The 18,460-nt window shown below is 41.0% G+C and overlaps 1 protein-coding gene across 2 annotated transcripts in view; it reads right to left on the bottom strand.

The window, feature by feature from the left end:
• The window catches only part of MFSD6 (major facilitator superfamily domain containing 6), a 78,598-nt gene that overhangs the window by 29,126 nt on the left and 31,012 nt on the right, over nt 1-18,460 (bottom strand). For both annotated transcript variants that reach the window (XM_089669959.1, XM_089669966.1), the window contains exon 2: nt 11,908-12,005. In XM_089669959.1, the coding sequence (XP_089526085.1) occupies nt 11,908-12,005 (98 nt within the window). The remainder of the gene's footprint in view (nt 1-11,907; nt 12,006-18,460) is intronic.

The raw sequence follows: 18,460 nt of genomic DNA, 5'->3' as shown, positions 1-18,460 counted from the left end.
GTTTTGTGGTTGGCGCACTGTTTGCACAATGAGTCACACTCCAGTGACACAGTTGAGTGCCTTGCCAAAATCTGGCCTTAAAATGCACCAGTGCTGCTAAGTACTTTTCAAGAAATTTGTGATTTTGACAAATACACAGTGAGCATTTTTAAAAATGTTATCAAATAACTGGCATTTCCGATAAACTGTACATGTTCCTTTTTATCTACAGTCATGTGAAAATGTAAAATACACCCCATGAAAACTTATCTATTTTCAACAGACAGCACTGATACAACAACACTGGATCTTCACTTAAACAGTACCTACAGATGAGGGTGATATACATGAACAAATGAAAAAATTTATATATGGTGTACCAACCCCTAGATTTACCACCACTTCATATCCATGAAATTACAATCAGATGGTCCAAATTAGGTGTCAATTATTAGAAAATCTTCTAAGAGCCCTATCCTTCCCTTGCACCAATCAATAGAGATCATGCTGCCTCAGCAGTGCTGTTGATTGGAGCACTTTGCAGGGTTCAGGGCCAGACCAGTGCATTCTGAGTGACAGCAGCATCCTGGCACTCCAGTGAGCTCCCAATACAGATAGCTTTTACATAATGAAACACATACACTTTAGGCTGATGAAGTCACGAGTTACTGTGACGTAACGCGTAGATACGCGTTGACGCAGCTTCCGGTCCGGTCCGCGGTGATGCACATCCAGTGCAGCTGCCATCTTACTACACCAGGAAGAGCCAGTACCCATGCACTGTGCCCATACATGCGGGTTTCCACTGTAGCGAACGACCATCTAATTGGCTGCCAAACACCCAGAGTGTCCTGAATACTTATCCACTGCTGAGGGGTCCACAGAAGGTCCGTTGAGGATGTCCACTCTTGGAGTAAGATCCCTGAGCGATCTTAGATGCATGACGGCCCACTGGGTCATTGAGCTAAGGTGAGGGGGCAATCTAGCCATAGGAGGATTGACACCATCACAGGATATCACATGCATTATCATCACCTGCATGAATTGCCTTACGAATGGAGCATGAATAATCATTTATGAACCATCAATAGCCTCAGTTGTTTGTCACTATTATTCATTCACTGATCACGCTTATTGAGTGTGATGTGCGGTTACTAGCATACGGTATCTCACATATGTAGTGAATACGGAATCATTAGCTTGATATTATTTGATTATAGATCACCTATTTAATTGCATGTCCATTGAGCACGTGTGCCATTATATCTTGTAACATCCGTTTTGAGCCTCTGTTTATACATTTTACTAGTACTTCTGTATTTTATAGCGCTGCACTATTTGATCTTTTCTATATTGTCTACTGTTCAAGGTTTCAATATTGAGTGCTAGCAGCTTATGAGTGTTAGGGACTCCATAAAAGCACAGGAGGAATTTTTTCATTTATATACACTTTAGGCTACTTTCACACTGATTACATGCATTTTGACGCATTTGTAGTGCGTTTTTTAAAAGGACATGTGATCCAAAAAAAAAACGTAACGCAAGTGCGTTTTTGATGCATTTTGCCACATTTTCCATTGATTTCAATGGGAAGGTGCATTTTTTTTTAACCGCACCAAAAATGCAGCAAGCAGGACTTTGAAAAACGCACCAGACTCACACCAGATCAGGGAGAAGAGTTCCTTAAGCATACATGGTCACATGTTTTTCTTGTGATCAATGTGAAAGCAGCCTGAGGGTGTATTTATAAATAGTCTCAGGAGCTATTAGTCTTGTGAAACTGCATGTAAATTTGTTCTGTATAAATGGAGGCCAAACTGAATGTTATTAGGTTATTTTCTCTCGAGGTTAAGAGCCAATTTACACTTGTGCAACTTGTCATGTGACTTTGGGGTCCAAAAATCGCATGGCAAGTCGCACCCCAAGTTTCCCAATGAGTACGATTTATATCTGTGCGACTTCAAATGGCAGCAACTTGAAATTAGTTCCTGTACAAATTTGGCCCGACTATCATGAGGGCCATAGACTTCAATCTAAACCCTCCAAAGTTACATAAAAGTTGCACCTGAATGATATACATGGAAAATTGTGTGCACCTTTATACAGCACAAACAATCATCCTTGGTAAAAACCAAAGTCAAACCAACGTTGCGTCAAGTCGCACTGGAAATCGCATGATTTTGAAGTTGGACAAGTGTGAATGGAGCCTCAGTTATTCATTCCCTAAAAATAAAGTGGTTAAGGAAAATACCGCATTATGGCCATTAAATGCAGCTGACCATTGATAGTAAATAAATATTTCCTATGATCAGAAGCTCTATCTAAAGTGGTATTTTCCAGATTTTTTTTTAATATATATATTTTCTGATGCTATTAGTAACATTAGATTTTGCCCCCATTTGCACATAATGGAAGTACATGCAGTCTCATAGGAAAAATAGCCCTGCAATTTTTATTTTTTTTTATTTTTTATAAAAATACACCTCTAAGAAAAAAAACAAAAAATCCATGTGCAGTCAGCCTACATAACAATAAAAAAACAAAAAAAAAACAAATACAAAAAAAAAAAACACCTCTTCAGCTGGGTATTAAAGGGTTTCCAGGAAGAAATTCTCTTGACATAAAGGTCAAATTACATATTACAATTGTAGCCTAAAACCAAATATTTTTAATTAAAAAATGTCCTCTGCGTTAGCAACTGCTCTGTCTAGCTCATCTAGTCTCTGAAAGAAAGCCCTCCTCTTATACTGAAATCTGCAATCCCTCTCCCTCTCCTCCCTTTATCTGCGTAATAGATGTCCTCATCTTTCTGTCTTCATGAAATTTCCAGCCACCGAAGAAGGTTGTAAGCATGGCAGAGAGATTCCAACACTCCAAAGAAAGATGCATTCCCTGCATGATAAGTGGTATAAATTCTAAAAACATGGCTCCTAATTTACAGATTAATGCCAAGGATTCTTACAGGAGTAATCCCTGTACTCAGGGGTGTGGAATTTTTAAAAAAAAAACTATTTGTCCAGGGACTAAATTGGTGCCCTAATCTACTTGTCCCTCATGACAATCTACTTGTCCAGATTAAAAAAAAAAAAATTTTTTTGTAACCAAAACTGTATTTAAATCAGAGGCGATATTAGGAATGTCTGGGGCTTCTAAAAACAAAAGGAGATTTATGGCAATTTAAACGTTTAATATTTTTAATATTGCGCGGTTTATCTCCCTGCCTCTCTCCAGCACCACACCTAGCAGGGAGGGGAGAGACCTTGCAGTGTAATGAGCACTGATTGGCTGCTCGTCAGGAAAGGGTGGGTCAGGACTTATACTTTATCCCTTTCACTGCAAGAGCCATTTTTGCGTTTTTTTGCACACGTTTAAAAACTAATTTTAGGCCTGAAGATTGCATAAAACCCCCTAATATGATACATTTTCTGAAAGCAGAGACCCTAGAGAATAAAATAATGGTAATTCCAACTTTTTATTTTGCATGATATTACTGCAAAATTTCAGTTAGGCACAAAAAAAAGCAATAAATTACCCTGTGTTTTTGTAAAGTATAAAAAGATGAGGTCGCAGCGAGCAAATAGATATTAGATAATAGATTGTCAAACCTTAAATTTGTGCGCACTCGTGAAATGGCAACGAACTTCAGTACCCTATATTTTCTATAAGTCATCAGTTTAGAGTTACGAAGGAGGTCTGGTGCTCGAATTAATGGTCTCATTCTGGTGTACGCAGCGCTATGTGACAAGTGTATCGCAATCAACGTTTTCATGCGTAGGCACCCTAGCGTGTGCTTTTACATTTTTTACGTGCGTATATGTGGGGGTGGGGGGGGCCTCAATTTTCTTTTAGGGGGGTGGGGATGGTATGTGCTAGGGTGCAACTTTCATTTTTTACAATTAAAAAAAAACAAAAAAAAAAAACTTTTAGGGTTTTTATACGTTTTTTTCTCATCACATAGGGGACGAAGTCCCTTATGTGATGATTTTTTGGTGACAGATTCTCTTTATTGAGGCATCTAGGGTCTGCATGTCTCCTGTGCGCTCCATTGAATGTAATGCAGTGCACATCGCACCGCATTACATTCTCTCAACGGGGACCCGGAAGTGGCATCATAACATTACGAGTTAGGACAAGAAGAGCCTGGGGAGACCTCACAGGGGCGGTGGAGAGGCTGGCACTGTGTGGAAGCAATCAGGCAGCAGCTTCCACCTGACATGTGAGCCCGCAGCAGGGCTAGAGGTAGAAAAAAACTTCCTGCCCGACACCTGGAACTACAGGTGAAACTCGAAAAATTAAAATATTGTGCGAAACTAATATATGAAATATAGACTCATTACATGCAAAGCAAGATAGTTCAAGCCGAGATTTGTCATAATTGTAATGATTATGGCTTACAGCTCATGAAAACCCCAAATCCACAATCTCAGAAAATTAGAATATTGTGAAAAGGTGCAATATTCTAGGCTCAAAGTGTCCCACTCTAATCAGCTAATTAAGCCATGACACCTGCAAAGGGTTCCTGAGCTTTTAAATGGTCTCTCAGTCCTGGTTCAGTAGGAATCACAATCATGGGAAAGACTGCTGACCTGACAGTTGTGCAGAAAACCATCATTGACATCCTCCTTAAGGAGGGAAAGCCTCAAAAGGTAATTGCAAAAGAAGTTGGATGTTCCCAAAGTGCTGTATCAAAGCACATTAATAGAAAGTTATGTGGAAGGGAAAAGTGGGGAAGAAAAAGGTGCACAAGCAGCAGGGATGACCGCAGCCTGAAGAGGACTGTCAGGAAAAGACCATTCAAAAGTGTTGGGGACTTTCACAAGGAGTGGACTGAGGCTGAAGTCAGTGCATCAAGAGCCACCACACACAGGCGGATCCTGGACATGGGCTTCAAATGTCGTATTCCTCTTGTCAAGCTGCTCCTGAACAACAAACGTCAGAAGTGTCTTACCTGAGCTAAAGAAAAACAGACCTGGTCTGTTGCTCAGTGGTCCAAAGTCCTCTTTTCTGACGAGAGCAACTTTTGCATCTCATTTGGAAACCAAGGACCCAGAGTATGGAGGAAGAATGGAGAGGCACACACTGCAAGATGCTTGAAGTCCAGTGTGAAGTTTCCACAGTCTGTGTTGATTTGGGGAGCCATGTCATCTGCTGGTGTTGGTCCACTGTACTTCATTAAATCCAAGGTCAACGCAGCCATCTAGCAGGAGATTTTGGAGCACTTCATGCTTTCTTCCGCAGATGAGCTTTATGGGAATGCGGACTTCATTTTCCAGCAGGACTTGGCACCTGCCCACACTGCCAAAAGCACAAAAACCTGGTTCAATGACCGTGGAATTACTGTGCTTGATTGGCCAGCAAACTCGTCTGACCTGAACCCCATAGAGAATCTAATGAGGCATTGCCAAGAGAAAGATGAGAGACATGGAGACCGAACAATGCAGAAGAGCTGAAGGCCGCTATTGAAGCATCCTGGTCTTCCATAACACCTCAGCAGTGTCACAGGCTGATAGCTTCCATACCACGCTGCATTGAGGCAGTAATTGCTGCAAAAGGGGCCCAAACCAAGTACTGAGCACATCTGCATGCTTATACTTTTCAGAGGTCAGATATTGTTCTATGTACAATCCTTGTTTTATTGATTGCATGTAATATTCTAATTTTCTGAGATTGTGGATCTGGGGTTTTCATGAGCTGTAAGCCATAATCATCACAATTATGACAAATCACGGCTTGAACTATCTTGCTTTGCATGTAATGAGTCTAGCTCATATATTAGTTTCACCTTTTAAGTAGCATTACTAAAATATATGAACTTTTGCACAATATTCTATTTTTTCAAGTTTCACCTGTACATGTCCCAGGCGTCAGGGATCAAACATCCCTGTGTACTGTTTAGATAGTGGCTCTTATATATTTGGACACAGGCACAATTTTTATACTTTTGGCTCTGTATGCCACCAGAATACAGAAACAATCCAAATGAATTTGAAGTGCAGACTTTCAGCTTTAATTCAAGGGGTTGAACATAAATATCAAGTACACATTTTAGGAACTGCAACCATTTTTTATACACAGTCCCTCCATTTAATTGAGCAAATGAATATATAAATAAAATGTTCATTTTTAATATTTTGTTGAGAATCCTTTACTGGAAATGACTGCCTGAAGTCTGGAACCCATGGACATTACCAAAGACTGGGTTTCCTCCTTTCTGATGCTTTGCCAGGCTCTACCTGCAGCTGTCTTCAGTTTTTCTTTGTTTGTGGGTCTTTCTGCCTTTAGCAAGTGAAATGCATGCTCAATTGGGTTGAGATCAGGTGACTGACTCGGCCATTGTTGAATATTCCACTTCTTTTCCTTCAAAAGCTCCTGAGTTGCTTTTGCAGTGTGTTTTGGATCACTGACTATCTGTACTGTGAAGCGCCGTCCAATTAACTTTGATGCATTTGGCTGAATCTGGGCTCACAGTATATCTCTAAACACTGCAGAATTTATCCGGCTGCTTCTGTCACATCATCAATAAACACCAATGACCCAATGCCACTGGAAGCCATGCATGCCCATGCCATCACACTGCCTCCACTGTGTTTTACAGATGACGTTGTGTGCTTTGGATCATGAGCTGTTCCAAGCCTTATCCACACTTTTTTCTTCCCATCATTCTGGTACAGATTAATCTTAGTTTCATCCGTCCAAAGAATTATTTTCCAAAACTGGTCTGGCTTTTTTAAGATGTTTTTGGCAAAGTCTAATCTGGCTTTTCTATTCTTCAGGCTTATGAATGGTTTGCACCTTGTGGTGAACCCTCTGTATTTGCTCTCGTGAAGTCTTCTCGATTGTAGATTTTGACAATGATACGCCCGCCTCCTGGATAGTGTCCTTCACTTGTCTGGATGATGTGAATGCGTTTTTCTTTACCATAGAGAGGATCCTACGATCATCCACCACTGTTCTCTTACCCCACCACCCATCAACATCAATATGCTTATGGCTATATTAATAGGGGTTAACTTGCAAGATCCGCGCCATGCCCCCTAACCTTGACTGGTATGTAACCCTTGCTAAGCTTCAGCGTAGTACGTTAACCTTAAGCAACTTTTTGCCATTGTTGTATTTTTCCATTATTCATGTACCCCTGTGTGGGTGAATCAATTCAATGTATTACATTTTGAACTATAGCTTTACCATTGCTTACACATTCTATGTTCTAAAAACTTTTTAATAAAAGCTTTTTGGTACCAAAACAAATAACTTAGATTACAAAATCTTCAGTTTTACTCAAATTAGTTGATGCAAAATTGAATACACCCCACAATAAAAACTACTCCAACTCCTGGATGCTGGATGGAGAGTGATGCTCAACTTGTCTCTTCAGAATTCCCCACAAGTGTTCGATTGGGTTCAGATCAGGAGACATACTTGGCCACTGAATCACTTTCACCCTGTTCTTCTTCAGAAATGCAACAGTGGCCTTGGATGTTGTGCACTTTTCTAACATGACAATGAACCAAAACACACATCTAAGGGCACAGAGTGATAGTAGCATGTTCTCTTTCAACATAGAGCAGTACATCTGTAAATTCATGACACCATCAATGAAATGCAGTCCCAGACACTAGCAGCACTCCTGCAGCCCCACAGAAGCACACTGCACACCACCATGTTTCACTGTAGGCACCATGCACTTTTCTTTGTACTCTTCACCTTTGCAACACCATACAGTTTTGAAGCCATTAGTTCCAAAAACATTTATCTTGGTCTCAATACTCCAGTGTACACATTCCCAGTAGTCTTCTTTTTCAGCATGGGCCCTGGCAAATTCTATGTGGGCTTTTTTGTGCATGGGCTTTAAGAGAGGCTTCCTTTGTGGACGACACCAATGCATGCCATTCCTCTGCAGTGTATGCCGTTATGTGTCATGGGAAACAATCAGTTTGGCTTCCTACGTCTTTAGCTAACTGCAGTGAACTTGCATGGAGATTTTCTTCAACCTTCTCATCAGAAGACGCTCCTGTCAAGGCGTTAAATTTCGTGGACAGCCTGGATGTCTCTGTGAGATGGTTGCAGTTCCATCTTTGTTAAATGTTTGTATCACTTTTGCTACAGTACTCTGACTGATAAGTAAAGCGTTGCTGATCTTCTTGTAGCCTTCACCTTTCTTGTGCAAAGAAATTATTTACTTTCTCAGGCCTTGTGACATTTCTCTTCCATATGGTGCCATTGCTGACAGCATGACATGGGAAGGGGTTTTCTTTGTTAACTAGTTGCCGACCACAGATAGCCGAATGACGGCTACACTGCGGCCGGCCAGTTCTGGGAGGGCGTCATATGACGTCCTCCCAGAACGTGCTCTCCTGCGCGCCCCGGGGGCGTGCACCCAGCGATCTCCGTGATCAGTGCCCTGATGATCGGTGCCCAGCAGTGCCACCCACCAGTTCCGCCCACCTGTGCCCAGCAGTGCCACCCACCTGTGTCACTCACCTGTGCCCATCAGTGCCACCCACCTGTTCACCCTGAGCACATGTGACAGACGTGAAAGGGTCTGCAGAAGCTGTGGAGAACGTTATCCTGTTTGTAACATCGTTCAGCATGACCATTTTGGTGGTGGCTCAGTGATGGCCTGGCGAGGCATATCCATGGAGGGACGCACAGACCTCTACAAGCTATACAATGGCACCCTGACTGCCATTAGGTATCGGGATGAAATCCTTGGACCCATTGTCAGACCCTACGCTGGTGCAGTGGGTCCTGCGTTCCTTCTGGTGCACAATAATACCCAGCATCATGTGGCGAGAGTATGCAGGCAGTTTCTGGAGGATGAAGGAATTGATACCATTGAATGGCCCCCATGCTCTCCTGACCTAAATCCAATAAACCACCTCTGGGATATCATATTTCGGTCCATTCAATGCCGCCAGATTGCACCTCAGACTGTCCAGGAGCTCAATGATACCCTGGTCCAGTTCTGTGAGGAAATACCCCAGGACACCATCAGGTGTCTCATTAGGAGCATGCATGTTGTTAGTCATGCACACAAGCACATGAGGGCCATACAAACCATGCAAAATGGACTAGCCTGCTGTATCATTTTTTCACTTTGATTTTTGGGGTGTCTTTGAATTTAGTCTTCTGTAGTTTGATAATTTTCATTTCCATCAAACAATGGGGCATCCTTATGTTCCTAACACATTACCCAATCCATGTCAGTATAGATATCCAGCATGATATTATTCCCCATTGAGATTGGATGTGTTTTCAAAGGGTTTCTTTAACTTTTTTGAGATATGCATATATATATATATATATATATATATATATATATATATATACACACACACACATATACATGTACACACATATATATATATACACACACACACACACACACACACACACACACACACACAGTATCTCACAGAAGTGAGTAGACCCCTCACATTTTTGTAAATATTTTATTATATCTTTTCATGTGACCACATTGAAGAAATGACACTTTGCTACAATGTGAAGTAGTGAGTGTACAGCTTGTATAACAGTGTAAATTTGCTGTCCCCTCAAAATAACAACACACAGTAATTAGAAGAATTGTTCAGGATACAAAAGGAAACCCATAGGTAACCCCAAGAAAAATACAGGCTGCTCTGGAAAAAGACAGCGTGGTTGTTTTGAAGGAGCAAAATATGATGACACTTTAACAAAAATAAGCTGCATGGTCGAGGTGCCAGAAAAAAGCCTTTACTGCATCAATGACACAAAAAGGCCTGGTTAGGCATGTCAAGGTGTTGTTAGCCATATTGTAACAATTCTTCTGCCAGTTATGGCTGCAATCTTTCTTGGTCTACGTGACCTTGGCTTGGTATCAAGAGATCCCCGAACTTTCCACTTCTTAATAGGTTATTTAACAGTACTGATTAGCATATTCAAGGCTTTGGACATCTTTTTATGTCCTTTTCCATCTTTATAAAGTTCCATTACCTTGTTACGCAGAACTTTTGACAGTTCTTTTCTGATCCTCATGGCTCAGTATCTAGCATAGTCAGTGCTTCCAGGTAAGAGCTAACAAACTCATTGACTATGTATACACTGACACTAATTGCAATTTAAAAAGCCACAGATGTGGGACATTAACCTCTAATTGGCATTTCAACCCATGTGTGTCACCTTGTGTGTCTGTACCAAGGCCAAACATTCCAGGGTATGTAAACTTTTGATCATGGCCATTTGGGTGATTTCTGTTATCATTATGATTTAAAAAGGAGCCAAATAACTATTTGATGATAAATGGCTTCATACATATGATCATCATCCTTCAATAAAAGAGCATTTTTTGGCATGATCAGTCATATTTTCAATATCAATGCCAAAATTATTGGGACACTTGCCTTTACACACACATGAACTTTAATGGCATCCCAGTCTAAGTCCGTAAGGTTCAATATTGAGTTGGCCCATCCTTTGCAGCTATAACGTAGTGCCCTCGATCCCCTCATGTTTTGCATTGTATTGGTATTGTTCTGTCACATGTTCTGTCCCCCTTTGTAATGTACAGCTCTGAGCGAACCATTGGCGCTTTATAAATACTGTATAATAATAATAATAATAACAACAACAACAACAATAGCTTCAACTCTTCTGGGAAGGCTGTCCACAAGGTTTAGGAGTGTGTTTATGGGAATGTTTCACCATTCTTCCAGAAGAGCATTTGTGAGGTCAGGCACTGATGTTAGACGAGAAGGGCCCCCGTGTACCCTGGGCTGTGGGCTCCGGTTATGGCATGGCGGGTGCCACCGGATAGAGGGGAGATAGCTGAGCGGATGTGCGTCCACTCTCCTCCCTTTCTTCTTACCCCCGGCCAACATGGCCGGGAAACAATTCATCCTGAGTCTTTAACACCCCGAATATCTCAGTGAGAACCTGTCATCAAATAGTCATCACATTGGGGACTTTTAGCCCGCCATGTGATGAAAGTTGATGAGGTTTTTTTTTTTTAAATTGTAAAAAATGAAAAGCACACCCAAGCACATAAAATCCCTCCCTCCGCCCCACATTTTTTGAGCTCCCCACCCACGTATGCAAACAAATGCTTTGGGGCACCTACATAAAAAAACGTTGATTGCAATACACACACACCGCCGTGCACACTGGAGTGAGAGCAATAATTCTAGCACCAGACCTCCTCTGTAATGTTAAACTTATGACCTGTAGGGGACTTTTAAAACGTTGCCTATGGAAAATATAAGATACTGAAGTTTGTCACCATTTCATACAAATGTGGGTGCACACAAATTTAAGGGTTGACATGTTAGATACCCATTTACTCATTGCAACCTCCTCTTTCATATTTTACAAAAAAAGTGGGTATTTTATTGCATTTGTGTGCCCTAAAATTAACTTTAGTGTATTTTTGTTACTGAAATGTTGCGTTTCCTAATATCGTGTACCATAAAAAAAATTGGAACAACCACTATTTTATTCTCTAAAAATAAATGTATGCCTTTATAACCACTGATCACTAAAATATACAATCATTATAATCACTGATTTTACAACATTTTATACAGGATGCATCCCAACAGGGTACAGGCTGGGTTCTTGCTAAAAAACTGCTTCACAATGGCATTGAAGAAAGCTACTGCAGTTGCCTGCAGCTTGCCACGTGTAAAAGGTAAATATGTATCATTTCATATCTATCTGACAAAATAGAGGTTAAAAAAAAGCTATACACATTTTCCTAATATGTTATGATGCTATGTTGAGTAAACAACATTAAAAAGAGCATTCTGTCCTCTCAAAAGGTACATACAAATTAAGGCTGCTTTGTCATTTTCTACCTAGAGGCTTTTTTAGAAGCTTTTGCTGTATTTTCGAATACACAAGCACACGTTACATGGAATATAAGGCTAATACTGAACATAAAACCTTCCTTACCTTGTAATACTTCCATAGGGAGCACTGTCCAGGCATTTTCCATGTAACTAATATAGAGATACCGGGCTGTGTTACAAGCAAGGCCAATGTATAGCACCCTAAGGAAGACAAAGCATTGTTTTCAGTCTTTACATTTAGGAAAGTTGTAATGAATAGTTTGTGTTGCCTAAATTAGAACCATAACACGTTTTGATGTTAAAGCATATCCATGCTCAAAATGTAATTTCATATATTCAGTTCCACATTGAATTTCTATTATTTCTAGCTTATTCCTATTACTCTGAATTATCTCTGTAAACAAAGTTTGTAAATGTTCTGTTGTTAGACCCCACACATTTACTTACATTTACCATGTTCTGTGAATCACACTTCACACAGCCTGCCTTCTGAAGTACACAAGTGCTGAGAGAAGGCATTTCAGGAGGCGGAGTCAGTACAGGAACCACTGATTGCAGGCAGCAAGGTAACTTGGGATATGTAGTCCTTAGAAATTGAATGTAAACAGCAGTCTCCACTATGGGGTTTTACCAACCCCCAAGCAGCAAATGTAAAGAAGACCTTACTGTCCTGAGCTGCTTTCACACTGATGTACTACGGTCCACCCACCCTGGTGCAGTGCAGTGCACCTGCTGGTTATTTGTGCTTTGACATAGACTTCTATTATTATTTTATGCCTGTGGTGTGCTTTTAGAAAGCCTATTGCTCAGTGCAGCTAACCCACAGGAAATCCGCAGGCGCACTGCACCCATGGATCAGTGTGCACGCAGCCTAATCGTTGTTGACACTTTATAGGTCCTAATATGCCTATTGCAAAAGCGCAGTGTATGTGTTGTCTAACAGACTAACCTTTTCTTCCAGCTTCTGCTGGCATCACTCTAGAGGCTGCTAGAAGGGTTCCAGGAGAAGTGCACTTGGTATCGCTGGGCTTGCATGTTACTGGTTTGAGGTCAAGGGCCACATCAAAAGGCTCTGCAGGCCACAGGTTGAGCACACCTGTTCTATTGGATTGGCAATAATACCTACATGACGTCTTCCCAGAATGCGCCCTCAGGCGCACTAACAGCGGCACGAACCTGGCGATCTCCGAGATAGCTGTGTCCGTAGCACAGCTGATCACGTGATGAGGTAAAAGGCCAATCTCAGTGGTCTTTTGCCACATGATCAGCTCTATCCAATGACACAGCAGATCACCGAGTAAATACAGTTGCCGGTTATCGGCAGCACTTGCTCATGCTGTCACAGCATGAGGAAAGTACTGCCGATAATCGGCAGCTGTCCCAGAGAAGATCGGTACTGATGATTAGTGCCCTGCAGTGCTGCACAGCAGTGCCACCCACCAGTGACCATCTGCGCCCAGCAGTGCCACCCATCAGTGTCGCCAGTCAGCACCGTCAGTCAGCGCCGCTCGTCAGTGCCCATCATTGCTGCATATCAGTGCAGCATCATCAGTGTCTCCTAATTAATGCCCACCAGTGCCGCCTCATCATTGCTGCCTATCAGTGCAGACTCGCACATGAGTGAAGGAAAAAAAGTACCTGTTTGAAGATAATTTTTTTTTTTGTTTCTATTCTAAAATTTTGCAAATTGTTTGCCCTTTTTTTTGTTTATAGTGCAAAAAAATAAAACACCCAGTGGCGATGAAATACCGCCAAAAGAAAGCTCTATATGTGTGAAAAAAATTATAAAAATCTCTTATGGGTACAGTGTGGCATGACTGCGCAATTGTCATTCAAAATTCAACAGCACTGAAAGCTGAAAATTGGCCTGGGCCTGTATCAATGTCTAGGGAATGTGTATTCTGCCAGAAAACAATAGCACAGAGGAGAGGATCACCTCCCTCTATCTCGACTCTGTGCATGGAGGAAACCATTCAGTTTAGTTTTTTTTCAATCAGCCTGCTTGCTGATCGAAGAAAAAAAAAAACAGTCATCTATGGCTAGTTTTAGACTAGCAATATACTTTTACATACACCTCCAGGTTTACAAGATAATGTCATTACTACATCAACGTTTATGTCCCCTACTGTATGAGAAAATATTTTCTAGCCTCAAAACCACAATATTGGCACACAAAAGCACAATCTTGAACATTTGCAAGACAATAGATATCTTAAAGGTCAATATATAGGACATATATCTTTGTCAGTTTGTAATCAATCTTAGCGGTTACTGATAAGTGCACCTTTGTAAATATCTCAAAAGCTGATCCACCAAATCTGGCCCTGAATTTCATGCTCTGGGAAGACTGCCACTATTGTTTTTCACCAGCTACCATGCCCGGTTTAGCAAATATGCCAAACTGAATACAAATTGGAGACCTGTGAATTAACACTTAATATAAACATCCCATTAAAGGCAGGGACTGTAATCTGCCCTGTATGCTCAATGAAGGTGACAGTGATAACTGTCACATCAAACAAGTGGTTTGATCCTTTACAAACTCAAGAGAAGACAAAATAACCAGGAAACCTCCATAATTCTTTCCAGGTATTCACGTAGGTCCACTTGGCACGCTATAACCTGGCCATAAACTGCATGAAGAACCTGCCTGTTGGCACGCTACCACACAACAGCCTGAAAAATCCTGAAAAATCAAAGGAGTTGGGTGGAAAATTGGGGGCCAACCAGCAGCTGTTCAGGTTTTCAGCTCCTGTAATCCAGCAGGAACATGTATTCTAACGTGTGCTATTAGAACGCTGCAGTGGAGAGCCAAAAGATGCTCAATTATTGGTCGTATTATGCCCTGGACTGCTCAATTGGTCCCAATCAGGAGATAAAAGTGCTCATTGTTTGTGTATAGTGAGTTTAACCACTTGCCCTCCTGAGGATTTACCCCCCCTTCATGACCAGGCCATTTTTTTTTTTGCGATACGGCGCTGTTAGTTTAACTGGCAATTGTGCGGTCATGCAACGCTGCACCCAAATGAAATTTACTTATGTCCTATTTTTCTCACAAATTGAGCTTTCTTTCGGTGGTATTTGATTGCTTGTGCGCTTTTTTTTTATTTTTTGCGCTATAAGCAAAAAAAAGGCTGCCAATTAAGAAAAAAAACAGTATTTTGGACTTTTTGCTATTAAACATGTCCAGTAAAAAATTTGTTTTAAAAATCAAATTCCGTCATAAATTTAGGCCAAAATGTATTCTGCGACGTCTTTGCCAAAACAAAATCCAAATGTGTGTAAATTAATTGGTTTACGTGAAAGTTATAGCATTTACAAATGGTGGTATAGATAGTGGGATTTTTTTTCTACTAGTAATGGCGGTGATTAGCGACTTTTAGTGTAACTGCGGCGGACATTCTGACACTGGGGGGGGAACTAACTTGGTGTCACTGACACCCCAGTGACACCAATATAGTGATCAGTGCTGAAAAAAAAAAAAAAAAGCACTGACATTGTACTAATGACACTGGGCAGGAAGGGGTTAATGTGAGGAGCGATCAAAGGGTTAACTATGTGCTGGAAGTGTTTTACTAGGGGTGGGTTGTGTGTTCTTCACTGTGTTCATACTGATCGGGATAGTTGTTCTGTGCACAGCCATCCCGAGCAGTGTGCTCGAGCTGACAGGGAGGAAGGTTGGTTGTAAACAAAACAATCTTCCTCCCTGTCAGAGATGCTCAGTAATCGCCGGGTGCCAGCGGGTAATTACTAGCCGGGACCTGGTGATTGACATCCGCGGCCACGAATAGCGGCGAAGATAGGGCGTGCGCTCCCCTTACCCGGAAATGCAGAATGACGTGTGTATGTGTTTCTACTAAAGGGCGGTCCTTAAGCGGTTATTAACTCCTCATTTCCTATATTTTAAAACCATAGGGTTGATTTACTAAAAAAACTGGAGAGTGCAATATCTGGTGCAGCAGTGTATGGTAGCCAATCAGCTTCTAACTTCAGCTTTGACAACAAAACCTGGAAGCTGACTGACTACCATGCAGAACTGCACTAGATTTTGCACTCTCCAGTTTTAGTAAATCAACCCAACTGCCAGACTTTTCAATTAACATGGAGTTCTTTTTTTATTATTATTATTGGTATACACGGTTTACATAGCACCAACAGTTTGAGCAACGCTTTACAATTAGGAAGGGACAGTGGAAATGTCTCCCCTAGATTTACATTTTTATAGACCTCTAAACATCAATCAAGGTACCATGTTTCCACGGATTAATCTTTGGACTACATTTTCAAACACATAGGATATGAAAAAACAGAACTGGTTGCAGACATAATAGTTGCACAAATGCACAGACTTCAGACACACAACAACAAATACTTCTGCAAAGCAAGCACAGGTTGTTCTATGCAACAGTTCAACTTCATCTAAGAAAAATCCTGTCCTGCTTGAAATGTTAACAAAGGCTTTCCACTACTTTGGGTGTGCCTCAAGGAGTTTCCTGCAAATATGGTGCATTGTGACCGTGTCAATAGAGCACACCCAAGTTAAAGGCTGCAATTTATGTGGAACAAAAAACTGTCAGTATTATATCGATCTTTCGAACAGATGAAGTTGCTGTGATTAGGTGCAGAATATGTAGAAAATACTCTGTTTATGTAATCAATTGGATTTGCTACCATGTACAGTGCCTTGAAAATGTTTTCGTACACCTTAGAAATCTTCCACGTTTTGTCATGTTACAACCAAAAACGTAAATGTATTGTATTGTGATTTTAAATGTTTTTCAAAATTTCTTACAAACAAGTATCTAAAAAGTGTGGCGTGCATTTGTATTCAGCCCCCTGAGTCAATACTTTGTAGAAGCACCTTTCGCTGCAATTACAGCTGCAAGTCTTTTTGGGGATGTCTCTACCAGCTTTGCACATCTACGAAGTGACATTTTTGCCCATTCTTTGCAAAATAGCTCAAGCTGTCAGATTGGATGGAGAGCGTCTGTGAACAGCAATTTTCAAGTCTTGCCACAGATTCTCAATTGGATTTAGGTCTGGACTTTGACTGGGCCATTTTAACACATGAATATGCATTGATCTATTCTAAACCATTCCATTGTAGCTCTGGCTCCGTTTAGGGTCGTTGTCCTGCTGGAAGGTGAACCTCCGCCCCAGTCTGAAGTTTTTTGCAGGCTCTAACATGATTTCTTGTAAGATTGCCCTGTATTTGGCTTCATCCATCCATCTTCCCATCAACTCTGACCAGCTTCCCTGTCCCTGCTGAAGAAAAGCATCCCCACAACATGACACTGCCACCACCATGTTTCACAGTGGGGATGGTGTGTTGAGGGTGATGTGCAGTGTTATTTTTCCGCCACACATAGGATTTTTCTTTTAGGCCAAAAGGTTCAATTGTGGTCTCATCTGACCAGAGCACCTCCTTCTACATGATTGCTGTGTCCCCCACATGGCTTCTCGCAAACTGCAAACAGGACTTCTTATGACTTTCTTTTAATGATGGCTTTCTTCTTGCCAGTCTTCCATAAAGACCAGATTTGTAGAGTGCATGACTAACAGTTGTCCTGTGGACAGATTCTCCCAAATGAGCTGTGGATCTCTGCAGCTCCTCCAGAGTTACCATGGGCCTCTTGGCTGCTTCTGATTAATGCTCTCCTTGCCCGGCCTGTCAGTTTAGGTGGACAGCCATGTCTTGGTAGGTTTTCAGTTGTGCTATTCTCTTCCCATTTTCGGATGATGGATTGAACAGTGCTATGTGATATTTTCAAAGCTTTGGATATTTTTTTTTTATAATCTAACCCTGCTTTAAGCTTTTCCACCACTTTATCCCTGACCTGTCTGGTGTGTTCCTTGGCCTTCATGAAGCAGTTTGTTCACTAATGCTCTCTAACAAACCTCTGAGGGCTTCAGAGAACAGTTGTATTTATACCGTGATTAAATTACACACAGGTGGATTCTATTTACTGATTAGGTAACTTCTGACGCCACATTTTTCAGGTTCGTAAAAAAATTTTTAAAACAATTTATCATTTTCCTTCCACTTCACAATTATGTGCCACTTTGTGTTGGTCTATCACATAAAATCCCAATAAAATATATTTACATTTTTGGTTGTAACATGACAAAATGTGGAAAATTTCAAGGGGCATGAATACTTTTCCAAGGCACTGTAGGTAAGAGTTTTTCATGTGTTGCATATTTTTAAACCTTCAATTATAAATCTTTACCAACCGGAGCCATTATCAATGCTAAATGAAAAGGAAGCAAGAAGTGTTGTGCTGATGGTCTGTGGGCTATAGCACCCAGAACATGACTATAGCAGATGTTACTATTGTTTATAATATAATAATCTGATCCTTACGTTTGACATACTCTTCGGAATACTTTAGGCCCTCTAATTGACTGCCACACTAATATAAACCTCCACAACTGAAATATTTTTAATTTGTAGTACAATGCAATATAAAAAAAGAACATTACTCCTGATCTTCACACAGGGGTAGATTTAATGTCGTGAAGAGAAAAAGGAGATCTGTCATTTTGTAAAGGTTCATCTCTGGCAGGAGCAGCAGGAAGAGCTTCAAGGCACAAATTGACACAGTCTCTGCAGCTCATGTTGACAATCTGCCAGGATTTTTAACCTGCTTTGTAGA

This window comes from Staurois parvus, unplaced genomic scaffold (assembly GCF_062004578.1).
Source record: "Staurois parvus isolate SC_StPar_1 unplaced genomic scaffold, SC_StPar_1.0 ptg000011l, whole genome shotgun sequence".
NCBI classification, from domain to species: domain Eukaryota; kingdom Metazoa; phylum Chordata; class Amphibia; order Anura; family Ranidae; genus Staurois; species Staurois parvus.
The sequence above is the reverse complement of the archived record's forward strand: the minus strand, read 5'-3'. Positions and strand labels throughout refer to the sequence as shown.